The sequence below is a fragment of the Vanessa cardui genome, chromosome 6 (assembly GCF_905220365.1).
Source record: "Vanessa cardui chromosome 6, ilVanCard2.1, whole genome shotgun sequence".
NCBI classification, from domain to species: Eukaryota; Metazoa; Arthropoda; class Insecta; order Lepidoptera; family Nymphalidae; genus Vanessa; species Vanessa cardui.
Window position 1 is genome coordinate 5,242,192 of NC_061128.1, and position 19,037 is coordinate 5,261,228.

At 33.1% G+C, this 19,037-nt stretch overlaps 4 protein-coding genes across 4 annotated transcripts; 3 read left to right on the top strand and 1 right to left on the bottom strand.

The window, feature by feature from the left end:
* Nucleotides 1-3,971: 3,971 nt before the first annotated feature.
* On the top strand, nucleotides 3,972-4,721 carry LOC124530446 (cuticle protein 8-like). The gene is made up of 2 exons (XM_047104618.1): nucleotides 3,972-4,379; nucleotides 4,452-4,721. Exons 1-2 carry the CDS (start codon nucleotides 3,972-3,974, stop codon nucleotides 4,719-4,721), a joined length of 678 nt encoding a protein of 225 aa, XP_046960574.1.
* A 2,193-nt stretch (nucleotides 4,722-6,914) lies between these two features.
* LOC124530448 lies at nucleotides 6,915-15,899 on the top strand. The gene is made up of 8 exons (XM_047104620.1): nucleotides 6,915-6,941; nucleotides 7,080-7,388; nucleotides 7,573-7,857; nucleotides 12,282-12,566; nucleotides 12,658-12,929; nucleotides 14,791-14,842; nucleotides 14,922-15,365; nucleotides 15,552-15,899. The coding sequence occupies exons 1-8, from the start codon at nucleotides 6,930-6,932 to the stop codon at nucleotides 15,837-15,839; spliced, it is 1,947 nt and encodes a 648-aa protein (XP_046960576.1). The 5' UTR covers nucleotides 6,915-6,929; the 3' UTR covers nucleotides 15,840-15,899.
* LOC124530619 (cuticle protein 8-like) lies at nucleotides 12,169-12,945 on the top strand. Its single transcript, XM_047104855.1, has 3 exons — nucleotides 12,169-12,196; nucleotides 12,282-12,566; nucleotides 12,658-12,945. Exons 1-3 carry the CDS (start codon nucleotides 12,185-12,187, stop codon nucleotides 12,943-12,945), a joined length of 585 nt encoding a protein of 194 aa, XP_046960811.1. The 5' UTR covers nucleotides 12,169-12,184.
* A 1,925-nt stretch (nucleotides 15,900-17,824) lies between the features above and the next one.
* LOC124530618 (cuticle protein 8-like) lies at nucleotides 17,825-18,631 on the bottom strand. Its single transcript, XM_047104853.1, has 3 exons — nucleotides 18,620-18,631; nucleotides 18,212-18,526; nucleotides 17,825-18,112 (listed from the first exon to the last, which is right to left on the bottom strand). Exons 1-3 carry the CDS (start codon nucleotides 18,629-18,631, stop codon nucleotides 17,825-17,827), a joined length of 615 nt encoding a protein of 204 aa, XP_046960809.1.
* Between the last annotated feature and the right edge of the window lie 406 nt (nucleotides 18,632-19,037).

The window sequence follows — 19,037 nt, forward strand, 5'->3', positions numbered from 1 at the left end:
AAACAAATAAATTTAGTTTTAATTTTTTTATTAAAATATTTTTTTAAATTATTCGTTCGTCGTCGTTCGTTATTAAAATATCATGGTTACTTGCAATCAAATTTTTGACCCACTTTCACTGAAGCTACGAGCTGAATTTTTTTATACTTCTTCCAATCTATAAAAAATATTGAATTACGCATATGACACTTCTAAATATTTTAGTTCTTTGGTTCACAACAATTACATATTTCAAGATGGCCCAGTGGTTAGAACGCGTGCATCTTATAGCGGGTTCAAACCCAGGCAAGCACCACTAAATATTCCTATGATGTGCTAATTTGTGTTTATTTATTTCTTTATTATTAAAGTTTAGCTTCCGTGTTATTTTTTTTTCGATTTTCTTAATTCTGAAAAAATAAATACATAGTTGTTAGTAATTAAATTTTAATAATTATCATATATATTTTTAAATATAGTCATTTAAAAATAAATAATATTTTGATTCAGAGAGCAGGGGATCGAACCCGTACATTCTTCATCGATTTGCTTACATTGACCGAATACTCTAGGATGACTGTAGGAAATATGTCGAAAAATCTGATTCTATGCGAACTGATTGCACTGTTTTCTAATAAATGTTTCCAATAATCATTATTTATAAAAAATATATATGTTTACTAATAAAATACTGTTACCTTTTCATACCGTTCATATGTTCGGCTTTTTAATTTATATGAACGTTTTGTAGTTTTCTTCACAGATTGTACTTTATTTCCCATGTTTACAAAATTAAACTTTATAAAAAATAACTTAATAAACAAATAAATGGCTAACTACAATTAGACTATTTTAATTTAATATATTTATTTTAATAAATAAAATTTTAACAAAAAGAAAAACCGACTTCAAACAAAACAGTATTTTAAAACAAATTAAAATGCACTAAAAAGTAATAAAAATAATTGCATATTTAAGATATTTTTGAGAGTCCTCCTAGGTAAAATGAAATGAAAAATATTAGATTACTTAAAAGTCGATTTACGATTATATAACGTAGTTATAGTTATTGTTATATTTGGAGCCGGTGTCAGCCACAGGCACACGCTTCAACAATCAAAAGAAAGAAGCGATACGAGCCTCTTGATTGACCCAGTATAATATCGTATAAAAGGTAATTTGTAAGAAACATTTCTTAAAGTATTCTCGTATTGTTTTTTGATAGGTATAGTATAGGGTTGGCTGACACCGACTCCAAGTATAGCAATAATTATAACTACATTATATAATCGTAAATCGACTTTTAAGTAGTCTAATATTTTTCATTTCATTTTACCTAGGAGGACTCTCAAAAATATCTTAAATATGCAATTATTTTTATTACTTTTTAGTGCATTTTAATTTGTTTTAAAATACTGTTTTGTTTGAAGTCGGTTTTTCTTTTTGTTAAAATTTTATTTATTTTTTGATTTTAAGTGAGGCTGATGTAGACTAACATTTTTTTCTTAATATGGATATATTAAGCGTGCCGTTTATATGAATCAGAAACTACTTCAGGAACAATTTCAAAAAAAACTTTCGAATAAAGCAAAAATATACTTTCGAAAATGCGGCTTGAATACGTCATGCGGCATAAACTACAAGGTACCACCCTTCAATGAGCTGTAATCGACCTCAGTAAAATAACTTTGCAAAAGAGCTATTCGTATGCTATGTCGTACATCATATGACATCACATCATATACACAAAATTTAATGAAAGACAGAAAGAAATTCTGCCCCAAATCGCAACCTAACTGTAAGCCGTTTAGGAGTTCCGTCAATACATAGTATAAAACAAAGTCGCTTTCTCTGTCCCTATATCTTTAAAACTACGCAACGGATTTTGATGCGTTTTTTTTTAATAGATAGTGTAATTCAAGGGGAAGGTTTGTGTATATAATAAATGAACAATATAGTAAAGAAACACTGACAATTTTAGAAGTTTGCAATGTGATGTCGTAAATAAACAAATTCTTTAGTACATTTAGTATCAATATTGCACCCGTGAGAAGTCGGGGCGGGTCGCTAGTTAATTATAATATTCGATTATGACAATTACATGAACATAACCACGTTCCGGAAGGTGATTCAAATATCCAAGTAACCCATAAATAAAAGATTCGACCTAGTATTGCTAACGTGCTCCTCAGAATTGTTCCGTTCCCTCCCGTTCCCTTAATTTGTCATGGATCCTGTGCTCAGAACCTTACCAAACTTTCACCAAACTACCCTTAAAGTATATCCTTTATAATAAAAAAAGAATCATCGAAATTGGTTAACGTGATTTTGAGTTATTCACCTATTTGTCGCGCATATACATAATGCAAATTTAAGACTTATGTCGTTTTCATACGGATAAAATCATCGGAAAAAAATTAAAAAAAAATGGGACCCTACGGGAAGCACTACCTTTGAAACAAAAAAAAATTATCAAAATCGGTCCACCCAGTAAAAAGTTATGAGGTAACAAACAAAAAAAAAAAAAAAAAAAAAAAAAAAAGAAAAAAAAAAATACAGACGAATTGATAACCTCCTCCTTTTTGAAGTCGGTTGAAAAAAGAATAATATTCGACTATTAATTTACAATTAAAATTACACAAAAATAAAATCTACGAGATTTTATTCGCAATGATGCGGTGAAAAGAGCGACACGTCTGTATAGCAACAGGCCTCGGCCGGCAGTGTCTGTACGAGGCGCTCACGCACACATGCTTACGCATTTTGGTCGAAAGTAAGAATATCTGATTTTAAAACAATCTATTAATTTTATTAAATAATTAAGATAACATTATTTTAGTATATTGTTTGTAGAATAATCTGTCAAAAGACCAAAAATATTTAAGGTATATAAGTACAGTTAAAAAACAAAAAAAGACTTTTTTAGAGGTAACTTTGCGATTTTTTTTGTATCGTACCAAATTAATTACATCATGTTTTCAAAACAAGAAATAATTAGCATGTATCCTGAAGATTAACATATATTTTTTCCATTTGGTTTATTGCATTGGATTATATACTTTTTGGCATTTTAAAACTTGCATTTAGCTCATGTAGTCCCCTTAAGCAATAATTTACTTTTGTTTGAAACTTTAAATACACAACTTAATAATTTCAATCTTATGCGTTATTATTATTATTATTTAAATTGCTTGTAAGAACAAGTAAATAAGGCTTGTAAGTACTTGCTTTACTTGCTTTGTTCTCCAGGAGTGTTTTTTTTTTATTACGCTGGAAAAAAAAACAAAATTGATTGAAGAGTTTTTGCTGAATTGGAGCTGCTGTTTTGTGAAGACTATTTCTCTGCTGTCGCTGCTAATCCTGCTGCTGTCATTGATTGTCGCTTTGCACTGCTCTCGTATTTGCTTTGATACAACAGTTAATAATATTATAACTAAATTTAAAACTTAAAATGCACGTCACCACATACCATTACTCCTATGATTTACTTAATACTCATTATTCACAACTGTTTATATCCACAATGAAAATTGTAGTTACTAAGGAAATACAGCTGAAGTACGTTGTGTGTTGATGCTATACATATTTAGTAGCTTTCATCACTAGAGGCCGACAACGGCCCACAGCCCGATTTTTTGTGTATTATAAAACATATTTATTATTACGTAAAAGTAGATCCTAATCAGATCGACGTATCGTAAGTAGATACAGTTTTTTTATCTTTCATCGAAAAAAGTCAAATAGTATGATAATTTTCGCAATTTTTTCATATTTTTACCAATTTCATATAAAAAATATGGATTTGTCAAAGCGGCCCGCGGCAAGGTTACGACTTCATCGAATTTGATCGGACTGATAAAGTCACTATAAAATCACCAAGCAGATGTAAATAAATCATTCAGTGATCTAACGTTAAAGAAAAATCAACACAATGTTCTCCAAAGTAAGCATATTCATGTTAACAGTTAAGCTTGACAATTAGAAATTAGACGATGACTAATAAATTATTTTTACAGCTGGTAGCACTTTGCGCTGTAGTGGCGGTGTCCTCGGCCGGGCTCGTGCCTGCCGCACAGTACTCTTCTGCGGCCGCCGTGTCCTCTCAGAGCATCGTCCGTCACGACGAGCACGCCGTTCCCGTTACCAAAGTGGCAGTCGCTGCTCCAATCGCGTACCATGCCGCCCCTGCTACCTACGCATACCACGCTGCCCCTGCTGCCGTCACTTACCACGCAGCTCCCGCTCCCATCGCCTACCATGCAGCACCTGCTGCCGTCGCATACCATGCTGCCCCTGCTGCGGTTACCTACCACGCCGCTCCTGCCCCAGTTACAGCTCCCATTTCCGTCGCCTACCACGCCGCCCCTGTCGCTAAAGTTATTGTCCAGCCTGAGGAATACGTAAGTCACTTATAAATTTATAAAATATATCCTAACCACCAACGACTTTACAAGTTTTATCGTCTTCTGCAGGCTCACCCCAAATACGAGTACAATTACTCTGTTGCTGACGGGCACACCGGTGACAACAAGCAACAACAAGAAGTCCGCGATGGAGATGTCGTAAAGGGCTCATACTCCTTCCAAGAAGCCGACGGCTCTATCAGAACTGTAGACTACTATGCTGACGACCACAGCGGTTTCAACGCCGTCGTACACAACAGCGCTCCCACCGCCGCCCCCGCTTACGTCAAGGCTGCTCCCGTCTACGCTACTCCTGTAGCCCAATACTACCAACACTAAGTTTTTCATTACTTTTAAGCATGCGGTATGACTGTTAATTATTGTTTAATAATAAATACATAACCGAATATTAAAAATAACGTGTTTTATCTTAATTCTTACCAAATTTGATGTTATTTTTTTAATTAATCACAAATTAGTCATCATTGCAAAATTAAGAATAATATATTATTTTTAATAGATACTGAAACATATTAAAAACATAATCGTTTCAAAAACTGTATTAACATTTATTCACCTCTAAATTGAGGAATGATAAAAGTATGTAGAAGTGTCTGCCGTCCATACTTACAAGTCTTTTTTTTCTTAAAATCGTAGTAAAATTATCGTGTATTATACTCGAAAGCTTAGTTTGAAAAATAAATTCAAACATAAGTTTAATTTGAATAAAACGTTGAACATTGTCTAGACAAATAACATAAATGATACCTACAGAGTAACTTTTATGAAATTTCGATTTCATTGAATTGTGCAATAAGATTTGATTTTAAAAAGTTTCACAATCACGTCCTGTTCAATAAAAGCGTCATAAAAACTTTTTGCTTTAAATTGGATGTTTCTTCCAACACACAAAACTTCGCGTTCTATAAGATTGTTTAAAAATATTTTAATTGAAGCATACTATATAAAAGCTATCATAAATTGAATCGACAGCTATTTGTCTTAATAAATTTAAATACTTTCAAAAGATTTGATTAATTTATTAACATTTTATTCTTATACATACATATGTTTACGGGATGTAAATGAGAAATATTAAAAAATACTAACTGGCTTTATTAAATAAAAAATCTTTGTATTTAGTATTTTAATAGTTATGAATATGGTACATATTAATAACTCATATATTTACAAATGTATAACATTCATAAATATAGAGCAGTAATGATCTAATCCAATTATTTTTAACAATCCTACAAGACTGTTCAATAAAATCGGGTACCATTAATAGATGGAATTGATTAACTAGAATTTTGTTCCTTTTATAGCTATTCGTCATCTCGGCTTTAAACTCGGTGTTGTAAGGCTAATCTAGTAATAAAATCTTCTCGAAATTAATTGAATTTTTTAAATGACAAGATACTCTAAACATTAAAAATACAAAACTTTATTTATTACATATTTAAATTAAAAATCGTTTTAAAATCAGATGTAACTCCTGAGGAAGAAAAGACTTCTTCCTGAAAAAAAATACACAATATTCGTTCACATTACAATGACATCTGCAACTAATACAAGATAAAATAAAGTAAACAATAATGCAATTCTAAGTATAAGATACTTATATCCAGTGTATTGAAATAATCCAAAGATGTTTACGATAAGAAGTGATACATGTGCCCAACACACACAATCTCCTTATGTTATGTATTTTAAACAAGTTCAATGCGTTCCAAAATTTATATTTATTTATTTATAAGGACAACTTACAAAACATACACCATTTATAAGTTTTAAAATAAAGGTAATCACAATTTTAGCTAAGTATTATAGCAATATGATTCTTTTAAAATAGTGATTCATAATCATTAATTATTTGATCAATTCACATCAGTTTAATGTTGTTTATTAAACTCTTAAGACTTAATTTGCATTAATACAAATTGTATTGTTTCAAAATATATTTGACGGAAGGACATTTTTTACAAAACTTTCTTATTATTAAAAGCGGTTTTTTGTGTTAATTTTTTTATTAAGTCGTACAATCTTTAAGCATATGTCTAAATATATAGCAAAAGTAGTATCCTGACAAATTATTCTGATAATAAGTATTAACCAAAAAGATAATTAATTTATATTACAAATAACTATTTCTATTAATTAAATAATTAGCAATTCAAATGTTAATTAGAGCCTATGCGCAAACCATAATATTTTACAAAAAAAACTTATTTTTTTTATGCCAAATGTATTTCGAAATCTCAATTTTTAAAGCCATGCTATTCACATGTAGACCATTATAATAAAAATGCAATATCCGTACAAATTTCACAAATCTTTCCAGAATGATGTAGGATTTGCAAGTATGGATACATTTTTATTTTGAACACACTGGTGAATGTAAAATAGATTTGGCGAATTTGCCCGGAGCAAGGTCTTTCTTTTGAACAAGTTCTAAGTTGATCGCAGTGATAAACTCACTATAAAACCATTAAGCAAGCTTAGAAAAATCATTCAGTGCTCAAACACGAAACAATAATCATCAAAATGTTCTCTAAAGTAAGTACAAATAAGTAAATAAATGCTCGCATACGGTATACTGCTGCTTATTTTTCTTTTATATAACAGATAAATATAAATATCCAAAATTTGTTTGTATGTGTGAGTGTATAAATATAACAAATGTATATTTCACAGCTGGTAGCTCTTTGCGCCGTAGTGGCGGTGTCCTCGGCCGGACTCCTGCCCGCTCCCGTACACTACTCTTCCGCCGCCGCCGTCTCCTCTCAAAGCATCGTACGTCATGATGAGCAAGCCACCCCTGTTGCCAAGCTCGCCGTCGCTGCTCCCGTCGCCTACCATGCAGCCCCAGTCGCTTACCACGCTGCCCCCGCCGCCGTCACCTACCACGCTGCCCCTGCTCCCGTCGCCTACCACGCCGCTCCTGCTTCCATCGCCTACCACGCCGCTCCCGTCGCTAAAGTGATTGCCCAGCCTGAGGAAATCGTAAGTTGTTTGTTTTATAGACAAGAATGCTTTTTATGAAGAGTATCGACATTTCATGTATAAAGAAATTATTTCTTTATATATAACTTAAATCTAACTTGCATTATATAAAGCGCTCATGAGAAAAATTTAAGTCTCTTTCTATTTATTTCATAGAAATTTAAATATTTCATTATTTTTATAGGCTCACCCCAAATACGAGTACAACTACTCTGTTGCTGACGGACACACCGGCGACAACAAGCAACAACAAGAATCCCGCGACGGTGATGTCGTGAAGGGCTCATACTCCTTCCAAGAGGCCGACGGCTCCATCAGAACCGTTGAGTACTCCGCTGACGACCACAACGGTTTCAACGCCGTAGTACACAACACCGCCCCCACCGCCGCCCCCGCTTACGTCAAGGCTGCTCCCGTCGTCGTCAAGACTCCCGTCTACGCCGCACCAGCCCTCCAGTACTACCACCATTAAGAAAAAAAAATATGCTGTGATTGTTGACTGTTTATTTATTGTAATATAAAAGTATTATTGAATTTAAATTTTTATTTTATTTACATGCTATTTAAACTAAAGTAAAACAAGAGTATCTAAATTACTCTTCAATATTTTTTAAAAACTTTTTTAGATAGAAAGTCGCTAGGCTTTTATGAACATTGAAACATAAATTATTTACTGTACAGTACAAAAGTCCGTATTTTCGCATATATTTGTCATTTATGCATCATCATCATCCTCCTCCTGCCCTTATCCCAATTTTATTTGGGATCGGCGCAGCATGTCTTTCCTTCCATACTTCTCTGTCAGACGTCATCTCACAAGTAACATTCTTTCTAACCATATCGTCTTTCACACAATCCTTCCATCGTTTCCTTGGTCGTCCTCTACCTCTATATCCATCTACATTATTTTCCATTTATGGATATGGTCCATAAATTAAATAGTCAGCCTTCTTGGTGATAAGTTCAGTCGAAGTTAGTTCGGAATATAAATGGGATCATATATAACTGATATAAATGAGCAGGATTGGCCCTAATTTATGTTTAAGCCGAGTTTTATCTTTGTGAGTAATAGCGGATATTCGGCCTGACTAGAATCGAAAATATGCATCGTAACAATAAAACAACATACATACCACTTGATGGTAAGTGGACTTTGACTCTGTAAAAAATATGAAGTTAGTGATTAATGAGTAGAAATATGAAGGTAGTTATTATTTTTTTTGAATAGGTTGGTGGACGAGCATGTGGACCACCTGATGGTAAGCCATAGACAATGACGCTGTAAGAAATATTAACTATTACTTACATCGTCAATGCGCCGCCAACCTTAGGAACTAAGATGCTATGTCCCTTGTACCTGTAGTTACACTGGCTCACTCGCCCTTCAAACCGGAACACAACAATACTGCGTACTGTTATTTAAGAATTTAGTAGAATATCTGATGAGTGGGTAGTACCTACCCAGGTGGGCTTGCACAAAGCCCTACCACCAAGAGTTATGAGATACTTCATATGAAGTATTCCTCACATCTTCAATGTACCACCAATTTTTATCCCCCGTCCCTGTAGTAACAGAGACACCTTTATACCAATATACAACAATACCTAATAGTAATCAATAAAGATGTCAAAAATGTTGTTGTTTGTTCTTAAAAATGACAGGTATATCAATAAATAATCCAAAAAAATATACGAATAGGTATAAATCATAGCACACATAGATCAGCAAAAACTTGTTTTTCCGGCGATTTTTTTATGATTTAAAAACTAAAAACAATTTATTTGAAGTATGTACTCTATCTAATTCAGTTTATATTTTTGCAGTACTTAAAGTTATAAATAAAACTTTATTTACTGCGAACCTTGAACAGAAGTGTGAGCGTGATAACAATTAAAATAATATTTACTAAATATTTATACATACACATTTATGTAGTTAATGTTCCGTGGCCGAATTTGGCCATGACAGCGACTCTTTTGACGAGTGTTATTTCCATTGAAACAATATTATTACATCTTCAAAATTTTATTTAACGATATTGCAAATATAAATGAATGTATAATGCTTCTTTTGATTTTACGGATACATAATTTTAATAGAATATTATTGAGAATTGCATAATAAAATATTATTTATTTCCAATATACTTATGTGTATTACAAATAAAAAATCATTTAATTTGCTTGAATTTAACAAACAGAATTTCGACGGCTGCGACGTTATTTAAACATATGAAATTCTCCATTTAAATAATCTTTATTTTTACTCCCACAGACATTGGTGTCATAAAAAATATATACCATTCCTGTAATCGATTATGCGCCAGAAGCCTTAAGAGCAAGGAACAAATCCGTGCACACGTAGCTACTCTAGGTCCGCTCGTCAAGCTGGAACCAAATAATAATATCTCTTTGGCCGTATAATATCTAATAACAGAGTGCTATCTGGCCAGGTGGACTTACAAACGAAGCAGAGTACTAAACAATCATTTTCAAGAGGACTATGTCTAAAACTAGGTTAAAGAAATAACGTAAATAAGTCGTACGAAAATTTATGCTTAAATTTTTCAACACACAAACACATGTTATTCAATTATGTGTACTATATAATTGTCTATTATATACCATCATTCAATAAGCTGTTTAACTTTAGAATGTTAAATAAAAACATTTCAAAACTTATTATTCATTATTTAAATCCACTCTGCTTTCTTTAGTGCTTAAAAATCAATTCGTTAAGCTTTAAGTCTAAATGTCAAACGCCGTTACAACTTCTACTATCTAAATTTATCACCGGCTAACAACATTGCGCGTGCGCAACTCAAGGCGCACAAATGAATACGAAAAATTGGAAGTCACGAGTTCAACCATGAATAGCCATTACAAATTAATATATACTCCTAAGTATGGAACAAATTTTAAATACAATTTAAATAACCATTTTGAGTATTTTAAAATTTTTTTAAGTACAGTGTTTTGAAAATTTACTATTATTATAAGATTCAAATCAATTTTCAATATTCGAATATATTAAATAATAAATCCATTTTTAGGATATAATCTACATATTATGTACTAATTATAAAGAGATATTAATATTATAAAGAAGTAAAGTTTTACTTGGTGGTAGAGCTTTGTGCTAGCCCGTCTGGGTAGGTTCCACCCAGTCATCAGTTATTCTACCGCCAAATAACAGTACTCAGTATTGTTGTGTTCCGGTTTGAAGGGCGAGTGAGCCAGTGCAACTACAAGCCCAAGGGACATAACATCTTAGTTCCCAAGGTTGGTGGCACATTGACGATGTAAAGAATAGTTAATATTTCTCACAGTGTCATTGTCTATGGGTGACTTTACACACTTGACACTTACCATCATTTGGCCCATATGCTCGTCCACCTATCTATACCATAAAAAAAGTAAAATTTACTTGTTTGTATACAAGGGGTAACGATCAAAATTAAACATCCAAATAAAAAAATCAGTTGTCGAAAGATGCTGACTGCTATAGAGCTTAAATGTTATTTATATTATGTTTATTAGAAGAACCATCACAATATTTAGTTTATAAGTCAAAAAGAGATATTTCGATATTAAAAAAGAATATATATAAAAGATAACACCTATACCAAATTATGTGCAACCAAAAAGTCGTTCGCTGCAGAATTGAAAGTCGGATAACGGTCTGTAACAATAAAACTTTGACCTTTCTTGATTAATAAATAGCACCCGTGCGAATTCGAGACGCGTCACAACTAATTATATATAGTAAGAAAAAATAATATCCACCTGTGATCTTTTAGTTCGCGCTTTACTACCATTCCGATTTGTAAGATTATTTTCATATTTACGATAGCAAAAAGGCTATTAGCGCAAATAGGTTAAATATTCATATGTAATGTATCGTATTATCAATGGGATAACATTCATTATTGAAGCGAAGTCAGATTCAATTTGAAAGTCGTCGCTCCATAATACTCGCTGAGATTAAACTGTAACTGATTTACAACAACTTTTTATCGGGCATGGATTCCCTACTGACAAGGTAATAAATTGAAGGTTGAAAATGTCAGCAAGCATTTCACAAAAAGAACAAAATATTCATAAATATTAAATTCGTATAAAAGCTATACAGGACTGGATGTTGGATTCTATAATAAAATTACTCTGATACTTTTAACTTTGCCAATGGCTAAATCTAAAGCTCTTGTTAATAATAAAAAATAGAGCATACTATATGTATAATTAGATCAGCAAGTATAATACTATCCAATATTTTACTTATTTTAAATCATAGTCCAAATGCTTCATTCGAGTAGGCTTTTACAAGAAGTTTTCAATGGTCATTTAACAAATTATATTATGTAAATCTACTGCCGATTCGGAATGCATATACTACCGAGAAGAACCGGTTATCTTTTTCATTATTTAAAAATACAAAGTAATGAAAGTTACATACAATTATATATGAATGTAATATATCCTGCCTAGAAGTCAACAAGTATTGGCTCCACGCTTTTTTTATGTATCATTTTAAATGTATGATTTCAAATACTATCTTGAGATATCATTGCGCTCGAACTGGGTAATGTGTATGTAATAAAATTTTCGCAAGGATTTATAATAATTTATCTAGGACTAGTGAATGTGAAAATAAATTTGTCAAATATAACCCGGGGCAAGGTTGTCCATTTAATTATGTTCTTCTAATTTGATCGCAATGATAAATTTGGTATAAAAACATTGAACAAATCCAAAGAAATCATTCAGTGATCAAACACGAAAGAATAATCAACACAATGTTCTCCAAAGTAAGTGAAATATAAATAATCAATAATATAATGACTTTAAAACTAAAGAGGAGGGACGTTTAACAAAATTCCAATTGTCTTTCAGATTGTAACTCTCTGCGCATTAGTGGCGGTGTCCTCAGCCGGACTCGTGCCCGCTGTGCACTACTCTTCTGCGGCAGCCGTCTCCTCTCAGAGCATCGTTCGTCATGACGAGAACGCGGCTCCTATTGCCTACCATGCAGCACCCGCTGCTGTCGCATACCACGCTGCCCCAGCTGCTGTCACCTACCACGCCGCTCCTGCACCAATCGCCTACCACGCTGCTCCCGTTTCCGTCGCCTACCACGCCGCACCCGTCGCTAAAGTTATTGCCCAGCCTGAGGAAATCGTAAGTAATTTTACAAATATAAACTATAAGCTAACTAAGACTTTAGATTATTTAGAACAAGTATTAAATAAAATTATATTTTTAATAACAGGCTTACCCCAAATACGAGTACAACTACTCTGTTGCTGACGGACACACCGGTGACAACAAGCAACAACAGGAATCCCGCGATGGTGATGTCGTGAAGGGCTCATACTCCTTCCAAGAAGCCGACGGCTCTATCAGAACCGTTGAGTACTCCGCTGACGACCACAACGGTTTCAACGCCGTCGTACACAACACCGCCCCCACCGCCGCCCCCGCTTACGTCAAGGCTGCTCCCGTCGTCGTCAAGACCCCCGTCTACGCCGCCCCAGCCCTCCAGTACTACCACCACTAAGCTTTACATAATATGCTTACCAAATGATTGTTAACAATTTATTTATTTCAATATAATACAGTTGTATCTCATAGAAATCTGAATTTATATGTTTCAACCTATTCGTGGAAATATAAAGATTTTTTATAACCCTTAGAGAAATACTGACATAAAAAATATTTATTATGTAAATGTTTTTTACATTAAGTTGATTTCCTTAAATTTGCTAAAAAAGACTGGAATAAATAGTTTAGTGCATAGATATATTAAAGATAAAACGACTTAAGAAAATATTAGATTTATCGATAATTTAGAAAAAAATCTATTCTCTTAAAAGATATAAGCTCAATATTCTATTCAACAACTTATTTAAATAAAAAATGGACTACGGAATAAAACGCGAAATTTATGACATTAAATAATTTGACGACAGGTGCCTGTTTGATCAATGCTACAAATTTGGTTACAAGGATTTATTTAAATATATTATTTTAAACCTTATATAATTAAGTTGAATGATCTTGAATACAAGTTAATTAAAACAAAATTTTAAAAACCGGATCACTTACTGGACCAATTGCACAAAGACTTAACTCCTTTGACAATATATTACACTATAAAAAGTAAGCATAACATTTTTAAATGAAATTTTACTATAAAAATAATAATGTTTTATAACAGTTGGTAATTTTCAATAAAATCGATTCTTATATTAAAGCCTCAAGTATAACATATTAAATGATCGAAACAATATTTAAATCATCAAACATAGCTAGAATAATAATATAAAGAGTTTTTGTTTATATAATATTAATTTTCATAGATAAATTCGATAAAATATGTCTCGATATCAAATCGATTTAAATAAGGCCAAAAGTAAAAAGCGTTAATAAATGGGCTATTAATGTCGATATTCATTATAATTATAATATCGTGGAATAAATTTAGGAAATAATGAACCAATTAATTTTTTTTATACGTAAGCATTCTACTTTAAAAGTACAGAGTCTATATTTTAATGAATATATATCTTGACAACATGTTCTGATTTGTTGTTATTGATTCATTAATAGGCCATGGACTTTAGAAAATAAAAAAAAATATGTATATACTGTTATTATATATTATGCTACGTTTTAAGGATGGAGAACATAGCAAAATGTAATTTTATTTTTTTCAAAAAATGGCATGCCGAGTGCAGCATAAAATTGTAACTTTTTCTTTCTTTTATCTTATTATTAAAGAAGAATACAAAAGGCAACCGGTTTCCAAAAATTCACTTTCTTATAAACATAGCCGGTTACCGCGAAGGTATTCCGTTAGCCAATTATCAACGTTAATTTATGTCGATCGATTTCGCAGTTACGATATTTATCATTTATGACTACTTATTTATAATCTATTTTTATCCAAATTCTAATATAGCTATATGATGCCAATGTGTCTCAAATCTTTTACATATCATCAATTAAGATAACCGTTGAATATATTGCAGAATTTTGTATTGGCGTATGAGTTATTTACGTCATTTCATAACTTTTTTTATCAACAATGAAGTAGATATTATAAAATAAAAATTACCTTCCAAAATGCTGTAAAATTATTAGTCCTTTTACAAAAAAAGATTATTAAGTAAATGTCACAATATTAAACTTTGTATAAAAAGTACGCCTACAATATTCAAAAATACTTTAAGATGTTGTAACAACTTAAAAATCAGTTTAGTGAACGGATTGATATACATACTGGTACATTTATGACCTAGGGCAAGGTTAAATATTGAGCCCGTTTGACAACCTCCACTACTTGTCATCTGAAGTAATCTATTTGGAGTCCGCGACTATAAAAACCAGCACCATGAACTCATCAACATCATTCTCAATTGATTGGTGAAGTATCTATCAATATGTTCGCCAAAGTGAGTCCTTTAACATTTTACTTTGACATTAAGTGTTTATTTTTAAAAATACATATAATATTGTGTTTGTTTTTTGCAGATTGTTTCTCTTTGCGCAGTAGTGGCGGTCTCCTCTGCGGGGCTATTGCCAGCAGCCGTCCACTACTCTCCAGCTGAGGCTGTCTCTTCACAGAGCATTGTGCGCCATGACCAACAACATGCCCGACCTTTAGCAAAACTGGCCCTTGCTGCCCCAGTCGCTTACCATGCTGCTCCAGCATCCATCGCGTACCACGCTGCTCCTGCTCACTACTCATCCGCCGCTGCTGTTTCTTCCCAAAACATCGTGCGTCATGATGAGTCTTCGAGACTGGTATCCTCAGCCCCTAAGCTGACTTACGCTGCCCCTGCCGCCAAGCTGACCCTTGCTACTCCTGTCGCCTACCACGCGGCTCCAGCTCAAATCGCCTACCACGCTGCCCCAGCTCCCATCGCCTACCACGCCGCTCCCGTTGCTAAGGTCATCGCTCAACCTGAAGAAGTCGTAAGTTTGATACATAAGCTTTTATACTAGTTTAGTTCTTTTTATGAATTATTATTTTTTTAGTTTTGAAAATAATCTTAAGGATTTAAATTCCCTTGAGAAAATATTCCCTATGTCATATTTACTATTACCAATGTGTCGTTATAATAATTAATTATAAATTAATTTATATTATTATTTTTCCAGGCTTACCCCAAATATGAGTACACTTACTCTGTCGCTGACGGTCACACCGGTGACAACAAACAACAACAGGAATCCCGTGACGGTGATGTTGTGAAGGGATCATACTCCTTCCACGAAGCCGATGGCTCCATCAGAACCGTTGAATACACCGCTGACGACCACAACGGTTTCAATGCAGTCGTTCACAACACCGCCCCCACCGCCGCTCCTGCTGTCATCAAGACTGCGCCAGTCGTCCTCAAGACCCCAGTGTACTCCGCGCCAGCCCTCCAATACTACCACCACTAAGCAAAAAACATGCTTTGATTGTTGACTGTTTATTTATTGTAATATACAATTATTATTGAATTTAAATATTTATTTTATTTTTCCATGCCATTAATGCTACTGTGAAATGGGTGCTCTTAAGTAAATTACTCTTCACCATTTTTAAAACATGATGTGCAACTAATTGAGACACAGAAAGCTGCTATGGTATTACACGTATATACAGCAGATGCCATCTACTGCTTTATCTGACGCTTAAGATGATGATTCGAAGATTGACACTGTTGTCTTTAGTACACTTGGATGAAAAAGATGATATGGCGGCAACTGTATTAGTATCGTATAGATCACAGCCGTTGCCAAAAATGTAATTATGAATTGTTTCTTTATAAAAACCTTATTTATTTATTTATACGTTTATCGTGGTGGTCGGAAATAGCTGTAAAGCAAAATTAATTGATATCTTTCAGTGACTTTTATAACATTATACAATTTTTCAAAATTAAGCTCGATTAAATATAATTTAAAATACTGAAAATCTATGTAAATAATGGATACAATGGAATACTATACGCAGGTGCACGTAGGTAGTTGATCAAAACATTTCTGGCACAATTACAATTACCAGTGGGTCGCTAAATTTCGCGTTTTATTCAAAAAAGTTGGAGTTAGTCAGTAACAATCTTTAATTTTCTTGACGTGTTACATTTTTTTTCTTCCTAGCCAGTCGCACTCCGGGACAGTAACTTTTCAAAGATCTAGTGAATGACAATTCCTCTTTATTATTCTGCACATCTATGTCTGGAATTCTTCAAAATGAGATCGTAACAAAATTTTCTATGTACAGTCCATAATCACTGTTACACACAATTATACATTAAAATAAAATCTTATAATTGACTATCAACTCTTAACATTATTAATTTTATTTTTCTAACTTATTAATACATTTTTTTTTATTTTTATTTATTATAATCCTACCCATCTATATATCGTACGAAAAGACAATCAGTTGAATGGTGTATAAGCTTATGTGTCGCTGGGATATCAATTTTTTATTTTTATTTGTATTTATTTTTTTATTTAAGGACCACTAGTAGCTACTACATGTTTTTATGACAAATGTAAAACAATTAAGTGAAAATAGCTAACATGTGAACCTTTTTAAAGTAGCCACAACAATTTCAATATTTGTTTTAAAAATACATTAACACATAATTATAGCAACATGAGTAGAAAGATTAAAAAAGTCAAAATTGATAAAAATTAAAGACCATAAAAAATGAACATGCACTTAATTAATTAATAAAATTAAAATCACAAATAGTTTGAATTGATATAGGTACAATTGACAAAATAATTAAAGAATCCAGTCAAAGAGGATAGTATTAACACTTCCTTCTGAAGTCAATAAAACGGTGTCGAAATTTATTAAAATCAAACACATATATCAGTATTCTTATTTACATTTGAATATATCATGTATTAATGATTTTTATTTTATAATAAACCGGATAGTAACCATAATGTTTACCCTTGCAAAATACTGATACACTGCCTTGAAAGCTCCATCAAAAATGACCTACTTCCTATTTTAAAATAAGGTAAGATTAATTAAATTACTATAAAGTGAAAAAAAAACTTTACATAAAATTATTATTAATATGATATATAGTAATTTCATTTCATTTTTTCATTATAGTAATGCCCATATGGGTGAATATGTTTTAAGAAATATTGTACTTTGAAAACGTAAATAAAATGGTCTTTGTTTATCGAAACAGCTTAAATAAATAGATAACAGTCATAAGGTGATGAACCAGATTAGTCGATTAGTGTTAGTATTGAAGAGCTGGGGCAGCGTAGACGGGAGTCTTGACGACTGGTCCATGAGTCCCCATTTTACAATAGCGTAAATGGCATGCAAATAAAATAAATATTTGAATTCAATAATAATTGTATATTACAATAAATAAACAGTCAACAATCAAAGCATGTTTTTTTGCTTAATGGTGGTAGTACTGGAGGGCTGGCGCGGAGTAGACGGGAGTCTTGACGACAACTGGTGCGGCCTTGACGTAAGCAGGGGCGGCAGTGGGGGCGCTGTTGTGTACTACGGCGTTGAAACCATTGTGGTCATCGGCGGAGTACTCCACAGTTCTGATAGAGCCGTCGGCTTCTTGGAAGGAGTATGAGCCCTTTACGACATCACCATCACGGGATTCCTGTTGTTGCTTGTTGTCGCCGGTGTGACCGTCAGCAACAGAGTAGTTGTACTCGTATTTGGGGTGGGCCTGAAGATGATAAATAAAGAAATCAGTCATTAATAACACAAATATTACACAAGAAATATAAACATTATTTAAAAGACACAAAGACGTGAAATAACTTACGATTTCCTCAGGCTGGGCGATCACTTTAGCGACGGGAGCGGCGTGGTAGGCGATGGAAGCAGGAGCGGCGTGGTAGGCGACGGGAGCAGGGGCAGCGTGGTAGGTGACGGCGGCGGGGGCAGCGTGGTAGGCAACGGCGGCAGGAGCAGCGTGGTAGGCAACAGCAGCGGGGGCGGCATGGTAAGCGACTGGAGTTGCTTGCTCATCGTGACGTACGATGCTCTGGGAGGAGACGGCTGCCGCTGAAGAGTAATGTACGGGAGCAGGCAGGAGTCCGGCTGAGGACACCGCCACCACAGCGCAAAGAGTTACCAACTGTAACAGGAAAAAAATAAAATAAAGTATTGTGTAAACTTAAAAAATATTGAAATAAATAGTCGTTAAAAGTTTATTTATACAATAACTTACTTTAGAGAACATGGTTGAATAAAAAACAATACTTGATTGATAATTTTGCAGCTGAATATTTCGTTTATATAGTTCTTAGTAGTTTTAAATCAAGTTTGCGATAAAGTAGAGGGAGATTAGCCTAAACTTGACCCTGCCTCGAGTCATTTAGGCAAATTTAATGCAACATTTTTAGTTGGATTTTTTTGGGCTAGCTTGAAATTATAGCACTCAAATCTTGTTAAATTTTAGTGACTCACACGATTAGTAAATAAAGTGTGATAATTACACAAAAAAAAATTCCAAATTATTAATAAATCAAAGAAATTAACTGACGCAAAGTAATAAGTATTGTATTTACGTATTTTACAAAAACTATAAAACGCCCAAATTTGGCTATTGGCGACTCTATATTATAATCATTAAAAATAATCTTTTC